At 50.2% G+C, this 20,397-nt stretch overlaps 1 protein-coding gene across 1 annotated transcript in view; it reads left to right on the top strand.

The window, feature by feature from the left end:
- epsti1 (epithelial stromal interaction 1) overlaps positions 1 to 13,350 on the top strand; it is a 19,861-nt gene extending 6,511 nt beyond the window's left edge. The window contains exons 5-11 of the mRNA XM_064310651.1: positions 1 to 36; positions 2,319 to 2,392; positions 2,952 to 3,036; positions 7,161 to 7,244; positions 7,914 to 7,987; positions 9,609 to 9,790; positions 11,736 to 13,350. The exon at positions 1 to 36 is cut by the window's left edge and continues 48 nt beyond it. Of these exons, the coding sequence (XP_064166721.1) occupies positions 1 to 36; positions 2,319 to 2,392; positions 2,952 to 3,036; positions 7,161 to 7,244; positions 7,914 to 7,987; positions 9,609 to 9,790; positions 11,736 to 11,863 (663 nt within the window). The 3' untranslated portion in view covers positions 11,864 to 13,350. The remainder of the gene's footprint in view (positions 37 to 2,318; positions 2,393 to 2,951; positions 3,037 to 7,160; positions 7,245 to 7,913; positions 7,988 to 9,608; positions 9,791 to 11,735) is intronic.
- Positions 13,351 to 20,397: the final 7,047 nt, after the last annotated feature.

Genomic DNA, 20,397 nt, shown 5'->3' with positions numbered 1-20,397 from the left:
AAGTACGAGCTCATGAAGACTACGCAGCGTGAAAAGGTGAGGAGGATAACAGCAAATCTGGATCTTTGCTCAGACCTTCATAACATCTAAGGCCTGGGAGTCTGTGGACCCCTGGAGGTTCTTGAAGGTACTGCAGGAGGTCCCTGGCCAGACTTGACATGCAGTGACTATAGATTTGGGGGTAAAATATTGAAATATAAAACCTTTTTTTTAAATCTAACCCTTTTTAACTTATTATGGGGGTCATTTTCAAGATTTCATTAGTTTTACCGCAATTCAGTCGTCAGACTGCAGATGTCACTGCAAATGGCTGACTGATAAGTGGGTAATGAACTCGTTGGATCACATATCTCAGCACACACCCGGTATTTACAGGCACAAGTGACCCCTGACTGATGAGTCGCGTTCGTTCAGAAACCGCGGGCGGTGTGCGGTCACTGGCTCGCCGTGGTGCATGCTGGGTAGAACTCTGCTCTCCTCTCCTCTTTGTTCTGCTGATACGGTTCAGACTGCGAGCTTAGGGCCTGTGGGTTAGAGACAGGCTGGAATACTGTAGCCTTAGACAGGCTGGAATACTGCAGCCTTAGAGACAGGCTGGAATACTGTAGCCTTAGAGACAGGCTGGAATACTGTAGCCTTAGACAGGCTGGAATACTGCAGCCTTAGTGACAGGCTGTAATACTGCGGCCTTAGAGACAGGCTGGAATACTGTAGCCTTAGAGTCAGGATGGAATACTGTAGCCTTAGACAGGCTGGAATACTGCAGCCTTAGAGACAGGCTGGAATACTGCAGCCTTAGAGACAGGCTGGAATACTGTAGCCTTAGAGACAGGCTGGAATACTGTAGCCTTAGACAGGCTGGAATACTGTAGCCTTAGAGACAGGCTGGAATACTGTAGCCTTAGAGACAGGCTGGAATACTGTAGCCTTAGACAGGATGGAATACTGTAGCCTTAGAGACAGGCTGGAATACTGTAGCCTTAGACAGGATGGAATACTGTAGCCTTAGACAGGCTGGAATACTGTAGCCTTAGAGACAGGATGGAATACTGCAGCCTTACAGACAGGCTGGAATACTGTAGCCTTAGACAGGATGGAATACTGTAGCCTGAGACAGGATGGAATACTGTAGCCTTAGACAGGATGGAATACTGTAGCATGAGACAGGATGGAATACTGCAGCTTTAGAGACAGGCTGGAATACTGTAGCCTTAGACAGGATGGAATACTGTAGCCTTAGACAGGCTGGAATACTGTAGCCTTAGAGACAGGCTGGAATACTGCAGCCTTAGAGACAGGCTGGAATACTGTAGCCTTAGAGACAGGCTGGAATACTGTAGCCTTAGAGACAGGCTGGAATACTGTAGCCTTAGAGACAGGCTGGAATACTGTAGCCTTAGAGACAGGCTGGAATACTGTAGCCTTAGAGACAGGCTGGAATACTGTAGCCTTAGAGACAGGATGGAATACTGTAGCCTTAGAGACAGGATGGAATACTGTAGCCTTAGAGACAGGCTGGAATACTGTAGCCTTAGAGACAGGCTGGAATACTGTAGCCTTAGAGACAGGCTGGAATACTGTAGCCTTAGAGACAGGCTGGAATACTGCAGCCTTAGAGACAGGCTGGAATACTGTAGCCTGAGAGACAGGCTGGAATACTGTAGCCTGAGAGACAGGCTGGAATACTGCAGCCTTAGAGACAGGCTGGAATACTGCAGTCTTAGAGACAGGCTGGAATACTGTAGCCTTAGAGACAGGCTGGAATACTGCAGCCTTAGAGACAGGCTGGAATACTGTAGCCTTAGAGACAGGATGGAATACTGTAGCCTTAGACAGGCTGGAATACTGTAGCCTTAGAGACAGGATGGAATACTGTAGCCTTAGAGACAGGCTGGAATACTGTAGCCTTAGAGACAGGCTGGAATACTGCAGCCTTAGAGACAGGCTGGAATACTGTAGCTGTAGCCTTGATGAAGATTTTGGAGTTTACTCAAGTCAGTCAGGTTCATGAACACTTCAGTTTATGTGCGACATGAAATATAATATTAGTGACCTTCTGTCTTCATATAGTGAATGAGAAGGGTGTGCATTTTATATCCACTCAGAAATTATATATACAATATCCACTCTGGATCAAGGATTACGTCCTTGTTTTTATTTAGGAATATGGTAAGAAATACATATTACATGCACATGCACATATATTGCATATAGTTTATTTGCTGGCACCATCAAAAAATTTTATTTTTCTGTTGAATTTTTATTTTATTATGACTAAACATGTAAAAATTCAGTTGCATTTGTATTGTGAAACACAGACTATCAAACTAGAGCAGAAGAGTAAGGAAGAGGACATGCGGAGAAGGTTCCAGTACGAACAGGATCGCCAAGCGTAAGTGTATCTTTGGAATGCTTCCCAGTTTGAAGTGATCGTGGGTAATGTAGTTCCTGCCATTAAATATAAATGGGAATCCATGGCAACCATATGGGGCGACATAGCTCAGGAGGTAAGAGCGGTTGCCTGGCAGTCGGAGGGTTGCCGGTTCGATCCCCGCTCTGGGCGTATCGAAGTGTCCCTGAGCAAGACACCTAACCCCTAACTGCTCTGGTGAATGAGAGGCATCGATTGTAAAGCGCTTTGGATAAAAGCGCTATATATATGCAGTCCATTTACCATTACCATTTACCATTTACTCACACCTCCTCCCTGCAGTGTGTACCTGTGAGGTGTAACAGCCCTTGTTCCCTAACCAGACACGGCTCAAGTGCTTAAAGAGACAGACTGAGCCCAGTGCCTTGGGAACGGGGTGGCTAACGGGGTCCTGTGTGTGAGAGGCTGTCCAAAAGCGTGTGTGGAGATCCTGGTGTCTGTGGGGTCGCAGGTGAGACTGTTCTGTGGGGTCGCAGGCTGAACGTTCACTTCGCTGCCTTGGTGTGTTCCTTCCCTGCAGGAAAACGGCGGAGTTTCTTCAAAGGGTCGGCGGATCCAGCTTGGCTCCAGCGGCAACGAGCAGCGCTCCTCCTACGTCATCCTGGGTAAGACGGCGGCCGAGGAATGCGCTGGGCAGCCCGTCGGCGCGGGTTCGAGCTCGCGCCACATAGCTGCGGCGCTGAGGTTCGGCCCCAGGCCCTGGGGTAATGGGGAGCGATTGATGGCCCTTTGGTGCGTGCTTTCTGTGTAAACACCCCCCCTTTCTGGGGAGCGGGAGAACCGGGCGGGACCGGGACTCCTGCCTAAAAGGGGGGCAGCCCCGCCGTGGAGAAGGGAGTCCGGCTCTTTTCTTTTAAAAAAAATTTTTTTAAAGAAGAAAGTAATAAATATGCAGACAGCTCTTCATGCTTCTCCAGTGAGAGGCCGCCGTGGCTCCTCTGGGTGAGGAGGTGAGCGAGAGTTCAGAGGACTTCCCAGAGTTCACGGCGAGTGCCGGTCTGAGTGCTGGGAGGAGCACTGGGAGGAGCGAGGGGAGGAGCGGTGGGAGGAGCACGTGCGGGAGCGCGGGGTCTGAGCGGTGGGAGGAGCGGTGGGAGGAGCTCGCTGGGAGGAGCGCTGGGAGGAGCGCGTGGGAGGAGCGCTGGGAGGAGCGGTGGGAGGAGCGGTGGGAGTACCAGTGGGAGGAGCGCTGGGAGGAGCAGTGGGAGGAACGGTGGGAGGAGCGGTGGGAGTACCAGTGGGAGGAGCGCGCGGGAGGAGCGCTGGGAGGACCAGTGGGAGGAGCGGTGGGAGGAGCGGTGGGAGTACCAGTGGGAGGAGCGTGCGGGTGAAGCGCTGGGAGGAGCAGTGGGAGGAACGGTGGGAGGAGCGGTGGGAGTACCAGTGGGAGGAGCGCGCGGGAGGAGCGCTGGGAGGACCAGTGGGAGGAGCGCTGGGAGGACCAGTGGGAGGAGCGCACGGGAGGAGCGTGGCGGAACCTGCACTGTTCTGGTGAAAGTCCCTGGAGAGAGGCCAACTCTGCTGGTGTGATGTGATGTAATTTCACCCCAGTTGTGCTCTTACACTTGGCTGTCTGTAAATGATTTCATTATTCTGAGAGTACTTATTTATTTGTGAGACTGTGGCACTCCAGAAAAGAGCTTCCTGAACTGGCACTGAATGCTCTCAGTGAACACGCATCAGACGCTTGCACCACGTTTACAGGCATTGCTGGAGACACCACTTTAAACAGAGTAATAAGAGTAATAAGAGTAATAAGAGTAATAGGAGTAATAGGAGTAATAGAGTAATAGAGTAATACGAGTAATGGAGTAATTGGAGTAATGGGAGTAATAAGAGTAATAGGAGTAATAAGAGTAATGGGAGTAATAAGAGTAATGGGAGTAATGGGAGTGATAGGAGTAATAGGAGTAATAGGAGTAATAAGAGTAATAAGAGTAATAGGAGCCAATGGAGTCAAAGGTAATAAGAGTAATAGGAGTAATGGAGTAATAGGAGTAATGGAGTAATAGGAGTAATGGACTAATGGGCAGTAATAAGAGTAATAAGGAGAATGGGAGTAATAGGAGTAATAAGAGTAATAGGAGTAATGGGAGTAATAGGAGTAATAAGAGTAATAAGAGTAATAGGAGTAATGGGAGTAATAAGAGTAATGGGAGTAATGGGAGTAATAGGAGTAATAAGAGTAATAGGAGTAATGGGAGTAATAGGAGTAATAAGAGTAATAGGAGTAATGGGAGTAATAAGAGTAATAGGAGTAATGGGAGTAATAGGAGTAATAAGAGTAATAGGAGTAATGGGAGTAATAAGAGTAATAGGAGTAATGGGAGTAATAGGAGTAATAAGAGTAATGGGAGTAATAAGAGTAATAGGAGTAATGGGAGTAATAGGAGTAATAGGAGTAATAGGAGTAGTAGGAGTAGTAGGAGTAATGGGAGTAATAAGAGTAATGGGAATGATAAGAGTAATGGGAGTAATAGGAGTAATAGGAGTAGTAGGAGTAGTAGGAGTAATAGGAGTAATAGGAGTAATAGGAGTAATAGGAGTAATAGGAGTAATAAGAGTAATAGGAGTAATAGAAGTAATGGGAGTAATGGGAGTAATGGGAGTAATGGGAGTAATAGGAGTAATAAGAGTAATAAGAGTAATAAGAGTAATAAGAGTAATAAGAGTAATGGGAATGATAAGAGTAATGGGAGTAATAGGAGTAATAGGAGTAATAGGAGTAATAGGAGTAGTAGGAGTAGTAGGAGTAATAGGAGTAATGGGAGTAATAGGAGTAGTAGGAGTAATAGGATTAAAGGGAGTAATAAGAGTAATAAGAGTAATGGGAGTAATAAGAATGCACAGATCAGTGTTCTGGCCCTGCTCTCTCCCCTGGGCTGTGCTCCAGTGGCCAGCAGCTCGCAGACAGCAGGCTGGGCCATGGAGTGCCGCAGGGCAGGAGTTGATATTGCAGGAAATGCGGCGGCTGGCAACGCTGGAATTGCGAGCGCAGCTCCTGCGGTGAGCGCAGGGATGTTTTCCTGTGTGCACACAGGTTCAATAAGGTACGATACTCATTTCGTACAGCTATTTCTAGCCAAGAACACAGTTCAGTTCACACAGTGAATACTATTCTGACCTAACTTATGCCAAGCCAAACAAGCTACAATATTAGGACAAATACAAATTACCAAAAGTGCTGGAATGGGGGTACATGTGACATGAGTGACATGAAAGGGGGGGATTTAAAGTGAAATGATTCACAGAATGGTGGTAGTTAGTCCAGGTATAGTCTGAATAGATGCGTCTTCAGACCACGGTGGAAGATGGGTAGTGAGGGAGAGGTTCGAAGAGGAGGCCTGGCCTGGGCTTTGCCTGAAGCCTGAAGCCTGAAGCAGAGAGCTTCAGACAACTGCACGTTCGGTCACATCCTGAGCGTTAGATCCAGCACCGATTCTGTTTGAGAATTCCCAAAATTAATTTATGCAGTAGCAAGTAGCTGACTATGTCCCTTTTACTAATGAGGAATACCTGCATTGCAATATCAGAGGCGACTATCTCTAGAAGGAGTAAATAGTCAAAGCAGCCCCACTGCAATCGAGGATAACGCTGGAAAGGTGTTTTTTCCACGAACATCCTGCATTTTCTCATTGGCTAACGTTCCCCGTGGCAGTTGAGATTCCGCCATCGTCATGGAAACATGCTGGCTTAATCATGCTTCTCCAGGTTCTGACGTCAGCGTCTGGACGGCCTCCCGACAGAGCGAGGAGGCGCGCCGACCCAAGCGCCGGCGGCCCGCGGATCAAAGCGGGCAGGAAGACCGGCCCTTCATGTGGCTTTGCGCGTTCTCAGATCTGTTATTCTTTAAGAATGCGATTCCATGGGACCCGATTCGTCTGCGCCGCGTCCTCGGCTTCCACCAGGGGTGCTTTGAGTTTCTGTCCCAGAGTCCACAGCCCGGGTCAACCCACCTAGTCCTCCCTTTCATCGGCCAACCCAAAGACAACACGGGCCTTTTCCGGTACCGGTTGGGCTGGCCTGAGGGAAACAGGGGCACTTTCTCCTTCTTCGTTTCCGTAATGTGTATTTATCACTTGAGCCGCTAAACCGCGAAATGGATTCGGCAGCCTGTGGGGTCTCCTCTCTGTGTTCTCTGCCCCTGGGGCTATTAAGCTCTCCTCTCTGTGTTCTCTGCCCCTGGGCTTAAGCTCTCTCTTTTCTGCCCTGGCTGTCGCTCTCCTGTGTTCTTGCCTGGCTGTTAAGCTCTCCTCTCTGTGTTCTCTGCCCCTGGGGCTGTTCAGCTCTCCTCTCTGTGGATTTCCACACGCGGCTCACTCGCTCATGTGTGTGAAAGGTTAAAGGGTTTGTGTTGAACGCTGTGTTCACTGAAGGTTCATCTCTTCAGATCGCCCCATGGCCCCCCAGTCTTCAGATTTTCCTTTGAATGATGACTTAGCTATAGCTGTGTAAAGGTTTTCTGTCTAGTGGTACTTCCTTTAGTTATAATACAAATTACTGTTGGTTAGCTTTACATTGGACTTATTGATTATAAACGGGCCTCTGTGCCTTCTTGGTGAAATGGCGTCATTGTATTACAGAGTAACACTGATGTTCTCCACTTCTGCACATCCCTGTGGATAAGTGTGTGTGCTGCAGTGTGTGTGCAGTCCCTTTGCAGTGCTGAGGTCTCTGCAGTACCTCCTTACCTACAGCCAGGTGTGCTTGTGTCCCGGACCTCCTGCAGGTGCGCGGGAGGGGGTACAGGGAGGCCCAGAGACAGGAGGAGAACGACCTTTTGCTGCAGAAGAGAGAGGAACAGAGGAGGAAGGTATGGCTGCGTTTTAACAGTGTCCCGCCACACACAGCGAAGAAGAAAGCTCTGCTTAGCTGAACAAAAATGTTTATAATGACAGGAAGAAATTTTAGACTGAATGTGCTGCATAATGGTCTTTGTGTTGGCTGCAGAAGGCAGTACTGCTATGCAGCCTGAGGATAGCTCCCTGCAGCTGGGTGCTCTCCAGTGTGTTCTTACATCAGCTGTGCTTTCATTGGTCTGATAGTGAATCGTCTTATCTTTGGGTATCTTTATAACTGTCTGTCTGTCTTCCTGTGAATGTTTGTGTGTATGTGTGATGTGTGTATGTGTTTATTTGTATGTGTGTATATGTACTGCATGTATGCACATGTATGTGTTTGTGTGTGTGTGTGTGTGTGTGTGTATGTGTGTGGCTTTATTTCTGTTGGTGTATGTGTGTGTGTTTGTCTGTCTGTGTATTTCTGTGTGTGTGTGTGTGTGTGGATTTATTTCTGTTGATGCGTGTGTGTGTGTGTGTTTGTCTGTGCATTTATGTATGTGTGTGTGTGTGTGTGTGTGTGTGTTTATGTGTGTGTGTGCGTGGGTGTGTTTATGTGTGTGTGTGTGTGTGTGTGTGTGTGCATGTGTTTCTATGTGTGTGTTTATGTGTATGTGTGTGCGTGTGTGTGTGTGTGAATTCAGGGTGAACACCTAGAAGAGAAACAGAAAAGGCTGGAAGAGGAAAGGCAGAGGGAAACTAAAATGGAACACCGACGGTAAAGTTTGTCCTTCATGGTTTATTTACTCATATATAAATACTGCAGACTGTGCAGGTCTTGTGTCAGGCATCTCTATGACAGCACAGCTTTGCTTAGCTTTAGCTCTAGTGCTGGTTTTCTAACCGTGTTAAATGCACTATTTATCTCCCCACACTGGGTTAATGTGCCTGTGCTGTGTCTCCCCACACTGGGTTAATGTGACTGAGCTGTGTCTCCCCACACTGGGTTAATGTGACTGAGCTGTGTCTCCCCACACTGGGTTAATGTGACTGAGCTGTGTCTCCCCACGCAGGGTTAATGTGACTGAGCTGTGTTTCTCCACACTGGGTTAATGTGACTGAGCTGTGTCTCCCCACACTGGGTTAATGTGACTGAGCTGTGTCTCCCCACACAGGGTTAATGTGACTGAGCTGTGTTTCTCCACACTGGGTTAATGTGACTGAGCTGTGTCTCCCCAAGCAGGGTTAATGTGACTGAGCTGTGTCTCCCCACCCTTGGTTAATGTGACTGTGCTGTGTCTCTCCACACTGGGTTAATGTGACTGAGCTGTGTCTCCCCACGCAGGGTTAATGTGACTGAGCTGTGTTTCTCCACACTGGGTTAATGTGACTGAGCTGTGTCTCCCCACACTGGGTTAATGTGACTGAGCTGTGTCTCCCCACACTGGGTTAATGTGACTGAACTGTGTCTCCCCAAGCAGGGTTAATGTGAATGAGCTGTGTCTCCCCACCCTTGGTTAATGTGACTGTGCTGTGTCTCTCCACACTGGGTTAATGTGACTGAGCTGTGTCTCCCCACGCAGGGTTAATGTGACTGGGCTGTGTCTCCCCACACTGGGTAAATGTGCCTGTGCTGTGTCTCCCCACACTGGGTTAATGTGACTGAGCTGTGTCTCCCCACACAGGGTTAATGTGACTGAGCTGTGTCTCTCCACTCTGGGTTAATGTGACTGAGCTGTGTCTCCCTACGCAGGGTTAATGTGACTGAGCTGTGTCTCCCCACGCAGGGTTAATGTGACTGAGCTGTGTCTCCCCACGCAGGGTTAATGTGACTGAGCTGTGTCTCCCCACGCAGGGTTAATGTGACTGAGCTGTGTCTCCCCACGCAGGGTTAATGTGACTGAGCTGTGTCTCCCCACGCAGGGTTAATGTGACTGAGCTGTGTCTCCCCACGCAGGGTTAATGTGACTGAGCTGTGTCTCCCCACGCAGGGTTAATGTGACTGAGCTGTGTCTCCCCACACTGGGTTAATGTGACTGAGCTGTGTCTCCCCACGCAGGGTTAATGTGACTGAGCTGTGTTTCTCCACACTGGGTTAATGTGACTGAGCTGTGTCTCCCCACGCAGGGTTAATGTGACTGAGCTGTGTCTCCCCACGCAGGGTTAATGTGACTGAGCTGTGTCTCCCCACACAGGGTTAATGTGACTGAGCTGTGTCTCCCCACGCAGGGTTAATGTGACTGAGCTGTGTCTCCCCACGCAGGGTTAATGTGACTGAGCTGTGTCTCCCCACGCAGGGTTAATGTGACTGAGCTGTGTCTCCCCAAGCAGGGTTAATGTGACTGAGCTGTGTCTCTCCACGCAGGGTTAATGTGACTGAGCTGTGTCTCTCCACGCAGGGTTAATTCTGCTTTCCTGGACAGAATTGAGGGCAGGGCCAGTTCAGCTTTGGAGGCGGAGCCTGCTCCCGCCACCCCTGAAGACTGCTGCGGCCTGCAGGTCCCCGGCCCAACCCTGGGGGCCACGCTGAGCTCGGGGGCCACACTGACCCCAGATCTGGCAGACGGCACAGAGGAGGCCGGTAAGCTGTCTCTGAAACCCCGAGTCTAGTTTTCCGCTGATTATGATTCTGTTTGTTTAGTCTGTTTTCTTTCAAAGCGCCTCTGTAATTGTTTCCACTGAAGATTTCTCTCTCTCTGTCTCTCTGTTTCTCTCTCTCTCTCTCTCTGTCTCTCTCTCAGCAGTCGGCCATCTTGTGTGATTTAGCATGGTTTTGTGATGAAGGCAGCTGCATGCTTGGTGGTGTTAAGGTGGGACGGGGTGCTAGGGTGGTTCTTTTATTTGACGTTTTGGTAAATAGTCGGTTCCCCGGAGTCTTCGCCCCCGCAGCAGAAATGTAAATTATTCAGATGCCATTTGTGTGTGTGAGCTGAGGGACAGGCATCTGGGAGCAGCTTTGGGCTCTGCTGATTACCTGCTGCCACTGGGAATCCAAACTTCACATTCAGAGTAAACTGTGTTCAGAGTAAACTGCGCTCAGAGAACACTGCGGTCAGTAAACTGTGTTCAGAGTAAACTGCGCTCCGAGAACACTGCGGTCAGTAAACTGTGTTCAGAGTAAACTGCGCTCCGAGAACACTGCGCTCAGTAAACTGTGTTCAGAGTAAACTGCGCTCTGAGAACACTGCGCTCAGTAAACTGTGATCAGTAAACTGTGTGAGTGTGTGATGTCATCATAGATGGTCTCTGTCACTCAGTATCTCCTGCTCCGTATTGGCTCTCTCTTTGTGATGTCCGTAGTTCACACGCTCTGTCGTGTGCAAGCAGCTTCAGGTACACGGCAGTGCTGCACCTGCAGGGGGCAGCGGACCAGCATGTATGCAGGCTGGCCGCGGTCCAAACCCAACGGCAGTGGTTCTGTGGCAGAGCAGGGCTGTGCGGCACCCTAATCCAGATCTCCCAGCAGGCCGTGCGGCACCCTAATCCAGATCCCCAGCAAGCGTGTGCACCTATGCAGACTCCCAGCAGGCCGTGCGGCCCTAATGCAGATCTCCAGCAGGCTGTGCGCACCCTCATGCAGATCTCCAGCAGGCCGTGCGGCACCCTAATCCAGATCTCCCAGCAGGCCGTGCGGCACCCTAATCCAGATCTCCCAGCAGGCCGTGCGGCACCCTGTTGCAGATCTCCCGGCAGGCCGTGCGGCACCCTGTTGCAGATCTCCCAGCAGGCCGTACAGCACCCTGTTGCAGATCTCCCAGCAGGCCGTGCGGCACCCTAATGCAGATCTCCCAGCAAGCTGTGCGGCACCCTAATGCAGATCTCCCAGCAGGCCGTGCGGCACCCTAATGCAGATCTCCCAGCAGGCTGTGCGGCACCCTAATGCAGATCTCCCAGCAGGCTGTGCGGCACTCTGTATTTTGAATACAGCGCTCTCTTACTGAGCTGGAGCTCGCCGCGTTCTGCCTTTGTGTATATGTGTGGGGTTCTGTCACTCACCACGTGGGCTTTATCTGCCCTGTCAATCAGGATAGAGCTGATAACCAGTCATTTATGGCCCAAACCGCTTGCCGTACTGGGTTTCCGCCCTGCGTCTCTGTGCCAGGGACCCGTTTCCCGGACGTTGTGGGCGTCTCTGCCACAGGAGGTATTCGCCTCGGCTGTGTGCCCCGGCCGAACTGTGCCCTTCAGCCACACTGAGCGTGAGGGGGGGGGGGCGGGGGGGGGGGCGCGGGCACTGTGGGTAAGGCCAGTTACCACAGCTTGGCTCCAATCGTCATTCCTTTACCCTGAGCCAGCTGAACCAGGCCCCTCCCCCCAAACAGGCATCATGGATGCTGAAATGGTGCCTCATTTTCCTGCACGTTGTTCAAGCTCCCCTTGAGAGGGCCACCAGTCATAGGCCTATTGGCTCAATAGTGGTGATTTAACCTGATTTAACCTGCCTATATCTCTGATAATCTTTTTTTAAATTTTGATGTCATGAAAAAAGATGAAGTGAAAACGTCCTGTTTGTGTCTTCCTGGCAGGTAGCGATCGTGACTGGGTGGTGATGAAACTCATCAATGAATTTCCCTTCTGTGAGCGAGACTTCCTGGAGGACATTGTGGATCAGTGCGATGGAGACTACCAGCGGGCCTACAGCCTGCTCCAGTAGACCCCTCAGCTGAAGCTGTGCTCTGCTCCAGTAGACCCCTCAGCTTTATTGGGAGTCTTTATTGGGATAGATGCAGATGGGTAGTTATTATATGCAGTGTGTGGAAATGGTGGCTGTGGGGTAGTGCTCTGCTGATTAGAGTTTTAATTGTAGTTTTGGTGAAACTTGAGCAAGATCCAGCTTAAGTGTCAATAACTTCATATGTAAACCCAATCCAACCAGGAGAAGGGTTGGGATTTTCAAGCTACCCCCCAACCCACACAAACTAAATTAGCATCACGACATGCGGCTGCGACATGCGAACAGAAAGCTAGAATGTCCAACATTTGTTATGACATCATTATGTTTTTTTACATAGTTTAATAAGGAGATAATAATTAAACTGACATTGATCTTACCAAATTTTCTCTTTGAGTATTTTTTTTTTTGACGACTCAGAGCAGTAGGCGGTGCTTAGTGTTTTCACCTGCCTGTCTGCTGGATGGACCATTACAGGTGTGTTTTAGTGTAGTGGGTGAGGAGCTGGAGTTAACTCAGGTGTGTTTCTGTAGGATTAAATATGTGGTGGGGTGCTGTTGTTTAACCAGGAACAGCGTGCTTAACACAAAACGCTGTGAAATCTGTAGAAGGTGTAGTCGGCAGGACAGTCGACTCGAGCCCCCCCCCCCCCCCCCCCCCCCCACAGAACAGTGAGACATTCCAATCGGCTCACCTGTAAACCCACAGCCCGCATTCAGAACTGCTGTACTCTGCGGGATCTCTTATAGAGCTAAAGTAATGTTAGGGGGGAGTAATTCCTCTGGCTTAACCCTATTTAGTTTTTTTTTTCAAAGGGCTGTGACAGTGCCAGAGCATTCTATGAGCCCCTATACCGTTCAGGAGAAATCTCAATGCCAAACACAGTGAAATACATCAGACTGCATTAATCTGCAGAATAAAAGCAGCCTCAGTGGGTTTCACCTTAATAGGGCCAGGCAACTCTGCATTAGTGTAACTGAAGTTTCCATTTGAATAAAAAAACACTTTGGCTAAAATGTTCAAACATAAATGCTAAATCATGGCTAGCAGGAGCGTGTTTTCACATGCACTTTAAAAGTGAGGCAAATGTTTTACTGCTGAATTCATCTTTCGGAATTGAAATTTCTGAAATGATTTTAAAAATCACCATTTTACTTACTACTTCACATAAAATTACATAAAATTGTATCCAGTGTGACTGACATGCTTTTACATGTAATCAATTTATACTGCTGGATATTTACTGAAGCATTTCAGGCTAAGAGCTTTATTTCTGCCATCACAGTATAAATATGCTGATTTATCATATAATCACCTATAACATCCTAAAAAGTAACCTGTAATATTCACACCAGAAGACCAATCGGTATAATTGCAACAATTATAATAATAAAATACCAATGCCTTTTCAATACTTTATTAAAATGTGCAACAGGGAAATAATAAACATTTCTGTTTATAATATATGACATTGGAAAATGAATATATACTCTTGTGATTTACCACAGTGTGAATTTGCCGCTGCATTTACGTGTTTGCTGTCCACAGTCTGGGTCTGTTTTCAATCGTACTTTAATAGAAACAAGCAAGAAACAAACACATTCTCAAGGCCATCCAAAACATCCCAGTTATTTTACTACAGGGCTTGAAATACACATGGCTATGTTTATATCGAGCAGTTTGTTTTCACAGATGCCAGTGCAGAAAAGGCCCCTTCAGGGACACAGTGGACTGCACCCCCCTCTGGTGAGCCCACTACACGTTATAATAAAAAACAGACTCTACAGCCAGTCATGTTCATTCACAGTCTAAAAGCTGCTCACATAGCCTTCGTCACACATGACCATCTAGATACATACAGCTTTTAGCAGACCATCCAGAGTACTTGCACACTTTACACGCATTTACATGCATCCATTTATCCAGCTGGAAAATTTTCACAGTATGAACGGATATACATATGGCACTCCACCCAAAGGCTTCGTCCTGTTTCTCTAACAGCCCTAAACGGCCAGCCTGGCGCAGGGTGTCCTTCCTGCAAGGTAACGCAGGACCGCGAGCGTTAGACGCCCATAGACTGCTTCTGCGCTAGGCCACAAAAATCCTTATCAAGCCATCCAGGAAGCGCCAGACCAGCGTCCCCAGAGTGCAGTCTGAAGCCCTGCAGCAGAGGGTCACGTGTGGGGGTGCTGCTGGGTCGCGCATTCGGATAAGCCACATGCTGCGATGCATGGATGAGCCCCACGGTCTCAGATCGAATCCGGATGAGCTTCACGATCTCAGATCAAATCCAGACCATGCCAGTGCTGACTGGACGGTAGCTCTGTGGAGTAACGCCCGGTTCACAGGGGGGTTCTCAGTCGCTTTGGGATCTGTGTTTACTCTCACTCCGCTGGTCATTCAGGCACCAGTGGACTGCATGCTACAAACAGGGTGGGAATTGGATATGTTCAGCCCCCTGTTGGGCGCCAAATAAACAAAAAATAATAATGTTAAATAGAATGTGGAGACAACACAAAGTCTGGCATGAGGGTGTACACTGGTACTGTAACTATGTGTTTCTGGCACAGGAAGATGTTTTTATTTTTTATCATTATTCTGAACTTGGTTAATTTAGGTAGTAGGAAGTCTTTAAGTTTTAACTTTCTTCGTTTTCAATTCATTAATTCATTTATTTATTTATTGCTCTTTTTGCCAAAATTAAACCACTCTAGCCATAAGAGACCTCTCTTATCTCTCCCACACACAGGCAGCCCAGTTCGCGTGACTTGTTTGCTCAGACTTCTGGCTACAGTGACTGCTGTAAGCAGCAATCACAACCCAGAGAAAAGACAAAGCAAATGGTCAAGCAAAGCCTTGGAAGTCACTTGGAAAAAAATAACTCCAATACCAAAAACTATCATTATATTAGAGTACAACCACAACCCACCTCCTCTTGCAAAATGTGCTTCCACAAATTTACACTTCTTGGCAACAGTAGTGGGAGATTGTTTATAAAGATAATTGTAGTTGGTCCCTTTGAGGATTACCCGTTCAGCTCTCCAAAATTGTTACCACCTAGACAGAAAAAATAATTAAAGCTGTGTTCCTGCAGAACTGCACAGCGCTGGTGTGTACGTTAGAGATGTTTACGGTGAGTCACTTGCGGTGGATTCTACCCTGCTGCCCGTCCTCATCGTGTGACGGCTGGGTCCATTGCGTTCCCGCAAACTGACACACACCGTCAACCGGACCGAGAAGCGGCTTCTAATTACCTGCCTCGGTTTTTCCACGTGTTTCCATTCCCGGTACAGTGACTGTCTCCGACCAACGCTGAGCTCGCCACAAGAAAGCCGGAGCAGAGATTACGAGCGCTTCTCCACTCTTTTCCTGGGCCTTTTATGTGGGGAATCCGCAGGACACAGCACAGGTGAAGCATGAATCTGGGCGACCATGGCGACTGCAGCCGGAAGCCCTGCAAGGTGATGCACCGCAGTTCTCTAGAGTCACCCAGGGATGGACCAGATGACCCGCCGGGGATGGACCAGATGACCCGCCGGGGATGGACCAGATGACACACAGAGGATGGACCAGATGACCCGCCGGGGATGGACCAGATGACACGCGGGAGATGGACCAGATGACACGTGGGCGATGGACCAGATGACCTAGCCCTGCGAGGCACCAATACGCTAGCCCTGCGAGGCCACCAATCACGCGTAGCCCTGCGAGGCCGCCAATCACGCGTAGCCCTGCGAGGCCACCAATCACGCGTAGCCTGCGAGGCCGCCAATCACGCGTAGCCCTGCGAGGCCGCCAATCACGCGTAGCCCTGCGAGGCCACCAATCACGCGTAGCCCTGCGAGGCCACCAATCACGCGTAGCCCTGCGAGGCCACCGCCCACTGCTGGCAACGGCACAGTCAGGATTCATCCGTGCACTAGAACAATACCTTAACAGGATGAGCCACCCAGCAGTCCATGGTATTCACACACTGCTCTAACAGAATACAGTTTTTGGTGTTTTGATAATCCTTTTATATTTTTATTTGAGGGTAAAAACACCATTTTATTTTGCCTTTCTGGTGAATCTGGTGCGTGCGCAGGAACGTGATGAAAGGTAAAATCTCTGGTGCAGCCAGAGGGGAAGGAAGCTCGGGTCTCCAGCCCAGCAAAACAAAACCCCTCCGGAGAGCACATGAATGCAGTCAGGGTGTCCTGTGGCAGGGCCGAGTTTCCCAGGGCTTCAAAGAGCAGGGAGCGCTCACACACGGAGCGTTTCGACCGCCACGGAGACCCAACACCGCAGCGGGCACCACGTCAGCAGGACGGGCGCTCAGGACTCGTCCCGTGAGAGCACCCAAAACCCCGCGCCCCGGCCCTGTTTGAGTTGAACCGAGATTAGTCCGACCAGCGCAGGAAGGGCTGAGTGTACGCTTTCTGATGCTAATTACCTCCACTTCAAAAACACTCTCGCTTCCTGCGTCGGCCACACTGCGCTGGGGAATGTGTCCCTGCTTCCCTGTGAATCCTGAGCCTTCCTCACAGAAACACAGCCAGTGTTTTTTCAATCAGAAAAAAGTCCCAACATGCCATTTTTCTGACGGTTTTACAGCCCTCCCTTGGTTCTCGCAGTCCAGCTGCAGGTGTGAGGTCCCCACGTGTCGATTCCATCGCAGAGATTACGGATGCGATGGAATCGATTTCCGCTCCTGAGAAAGATGGGGTTCACACGCCAGAATCTGGGGCTCGAAAGAGAGACTGCATTCAGCTGCTGGCTGAGAACTGTAGAAAACTCTTAAACTCTGAAACCATAAAAATACATCCATCCATACATACACACACGCACATACACACACAAACACAAACACACACACACACACATATATATACTGTATATATATGTACTATATATATTTCTGTGTGTGTGTTCTGGTGCAATTATTGTTTAAAAAGTGACCTCAGGTATGCATGAGCTTATCTTCTTGATGAATATTTCTAAAGTGCAGTAATATTTCTGTTCCTCAGGGCAGAGGGCCTGTAGAGTGTACAGCTCCCCCGCTGGTCAGACGGTGCATGTGCAGGTATAGCGAGGGACTTCCCTGGGGTGCTTCCCCATGGATTAGCTCATAGCATTACCCATATCACCGAAGAATTCCGCAGGAAAATAACCAAAATAAACAAACGCGTAGACGCCAGTAAACCGTGGAATGCTCCCTTTAATCTGGATATTATTAGTGTCTTATCCTTCAGTGCCAGTTACAGACCTACAGGGGGCGCTGGATTCGCCAAGGAGCGGAGGTGACACGAAAAAGCAGCTGCTCTCCCAACATACCATTTCAGAAAATAATCAGTGTCATATTTTATTCTAACATTACAGGATTATTCTCATACAATACATGTAATTAACTGTAACCTAATGTTGGCTATTTCAATAAATAGAAATAAAATCTGTACTGTATTTTTGTGATTAGCAGATAAAAAGTTATGTAAAAGGTGTAATTATCAGACACAGTGGTCTTCAGATGTTCATAAAAACTGATGAGCTGATGAACTGATGTGCAAACACAAACTGAAAAGAAAATATTTTTACTGCTTAGAGCCGATTAAATAAAAGTACGAGGTGCTTTTTTTCCCCAGTGGTGGCAGAAAATAAAATGTGTACACTTCTCCCCGCTCTGAGGGAAGGGACATTTCAGGACAGCTTCAGACCCTGGAGTGAACTGGAAAAGCAAAACCCTCTCAGGGTGAGAGACCTCCTCTCTCGACCACAGCTGAATCACTGCGCTTCCCAGGAATAAGAGAAAAAACAAAAACTGCGTCTCCGCAGAGCGGGGCGTCGGGGCCGGGCGAAGCCGCTGCAGGACGCCGGCCCTGGAGCGGCGGCACACAGTCTGCCCGGCCGGAGGGCAGCCTGGCGGGCCTGGTGGAGGAGCGGGCACAGTCTGGAGGGCAGCCTGGTGGAGGAGCGGGCACAGTTTGGAGGGCAGCCTGGGCGAGAGGCACGTTGGAGGCAGCTGTGAGAGCGTGCACAGTCTGGAGGGCAGCCTGGTGGAGGAGCGGGCACAGTTTGGAGGGCAGCCTGGCGAGCCTGGCAGCAGAGCGTGCACAGTTTTGAGGGCAGCCTGGTGGAGGAGTGGGCACAGGATTTGGTGAGTAGCCTGGCAGCAGAGTGGGCACAGTTTGGAGGGCAGCCTGGTGGGCCTGGTGGAGGAGTGGGCACAGTTTGGAGGGCAGCCTGGCAGCAGAGCGGGCACAGTTTGGAGGGCAGCCTGGCAGCAGAGTGGGCACAGTTTGGAGGGCAGCCTGGCAGCAGAGCGGGCACAGTTTGGAGGGCAGCCTGGCAGCAGAGCGGGCACAGTTTGGTGGGCAGCCTGGCAGCAGAGCGGGCACAGTTTGGTGGGCAGCCTGGTGGAGGAGCGGGCACAGTTTGGAGGGCAGCCTGGCAGCAGAGCGGGCACAGTTTGGAGGGCAGCCTGACAGCAGAGCGGGCACAGTTTGGAGGGCAGCCTGGCAGCAGAGCGGGCACAGTTTGGAGGGCAGCCTGGCAGCAGAGCGGGCACAGTTTGGAGGGCAGCCTGGCAGCAGAGCGGGCACAGTTTGGAGGGCAGCCTGGCAGCAGAGCGGGCACAGTTTGGAGGGCAGCCTGGCAGCAGAGCGGGCACAGTTTGGAGGGCAGCCTGCAGCAGACGGCACAGTTTGGAGGGCAGCCTGGCAGCAGAGCGGGCACAGTTTGGAGGGCAGCCTGGCAGCAGAGCGGGCACAGTTTGGTGGGCAGCCTGGTGGAGGAGCGGGCACAGTTTGGAGGGCAGCCTGGCAGCAGAGCGGGCACAGTTTGGAGGGCAGCCTGGCAGCAGAGCGGGCACAGTTTGGAGGGCAGCCTGGCAGCAGAGCGGGCACAGTTTGGAGGGCAGCCTGGCAGCAGAGCGGGCACAGTTTGGAGGGCAGCCTGGCAGCAGAGCGGGCACAGTTTGGAGGGCAGCCTGGCAGCAGAGCGGGCACAGTTTGGAGGGCAGCCTGGCAGCAGAGCGGGGCATGGTTCACACCGTGTGGTCCCCGCTCGCCAGGCCGCACTGCGCCGTCTCCACAAACCCACCAATCTGGTGAAAGAGCCATAGCAACAGCCAGAATGCCTCACAGGGAGAAGAGTAAACTCGGTCTGGTTGCTGAGGCGATGCATCGCAACAATGCGCCCTGAAAATGCCCTGAAAATGCCCAGATGTAGTTTGCTCTTCGCTCAGCTAAACACGTCAGACGTGGATGCCTAAATATTCTTCTGACCTACGAGTTTGATAATAGTTTCCAGGGATCATGTCATGTTACACAGAAATCAAAGGCGACCGCTGTGTATAGTGTCTTGTGCTCTGTGTTAAATTTCATATTTACAAACATACATCCATCTCAGAGGCTGGACAGATATCTTTACCTCCTCTACATAGTTCAGCGTGAGAAAATGAGCAGAATTTAGGATTTAGCACAGCTGTAAAACCTATTGGAGCAGGGATTGTGTGTGTGTGTGTGTGGGTCTCTGTGAGTATTATCCTCATTTAAGCTGACTCTGGTGTAGGAGACACACTCAGGGATTGTGTGTATGTGTGTGGGTGTGTGTGTGTGTGGGTCACAGTGAGTATTATCTGCGTTTAAGATGACTCTGGTGCAGGAGACGCACAGTTTGGTGGTGCAGAGAGGAAATGTATCCCACATGCTGCAGTTTCTGTCTCTGGGCTGAAGACAATGGAGCGTCTGCTCTTTATCTCCCCTGGAACTCAGCCGAACGGGAAGGAGCTCCGCCAACCGCAGGGGCAGTTCCTCCGGACCCGTCCCGACTGTACCTACCCCAGGGGGTAGGGGGGAGGGTCCCATCCCGACTGTACCTACCCCAGGGGGTAGGGGGGAGGGTCCCATCCCGACTGTACCTACCCCAGGGGGTAGGGGGGAGGGTCCCATCCCGACTGTACCTACCCCAGGGGGTAGGGGGGAGGGTCCCATCCCGACTGTACCTAACCCAGGGGGTAGGGGGGAGGGTCCCATCCCGACTGTACCTACCCCAGGGGGTAGGGGGGAGGGTCCCATCCCGACTGTACCTACCCCAGGGGGTAGGGGGGAGGGTCCCATCCCGAATTTACCTCTGCTGTGACCCGCTCTGGGTGTGACCCGCTCATCATGTGACCCGCTCTGCTGTGCAGCTGCAGTAATGTCTGCTTTCCCTGGTCTGGCAGGAGCGCGAGTGCACGCCTGGAGGAGGAGACAGATGGTCACATGATTGCAGGTTCTCACCGTCTCCCCACGGCTTGACTTACTGCTGCACTCTGCTCACCAGACTCTCAGGTAACCCTACACCTGCACAATTTATGTGCCCTGGGACATCTCTGTGTTCCTGAGTCTCATCATCATCATCATCACTATCACCTTCATCATAATCATCATCATCACTATCACCTTCATCATAATCCTCATCATCACTATCCCCTTCGTCATCATCCTCATCACACTCACCTTCATCGTCATCATTCTCATCATAGCTATCACCATCATAAC

Source organism: Anguilla rostrata, chromosome 15 (assembly GCF_018555375.3).
Source record: "Anguilla rostrata isolate EN2019 chromosome 15, ASM1855537v3, whole genome shotgun sequence".
NCBI classification, from domain to species: domain Eukaryota; kingdom Metazoa; phylum Chordata; class Actinopteri; order Anguilliformes; family Anguillidae; genus Anguilla; species Anguilla rostrata.
This window is presented reverse-complemented; position numbering and strand designations above follow the sequence as displayed.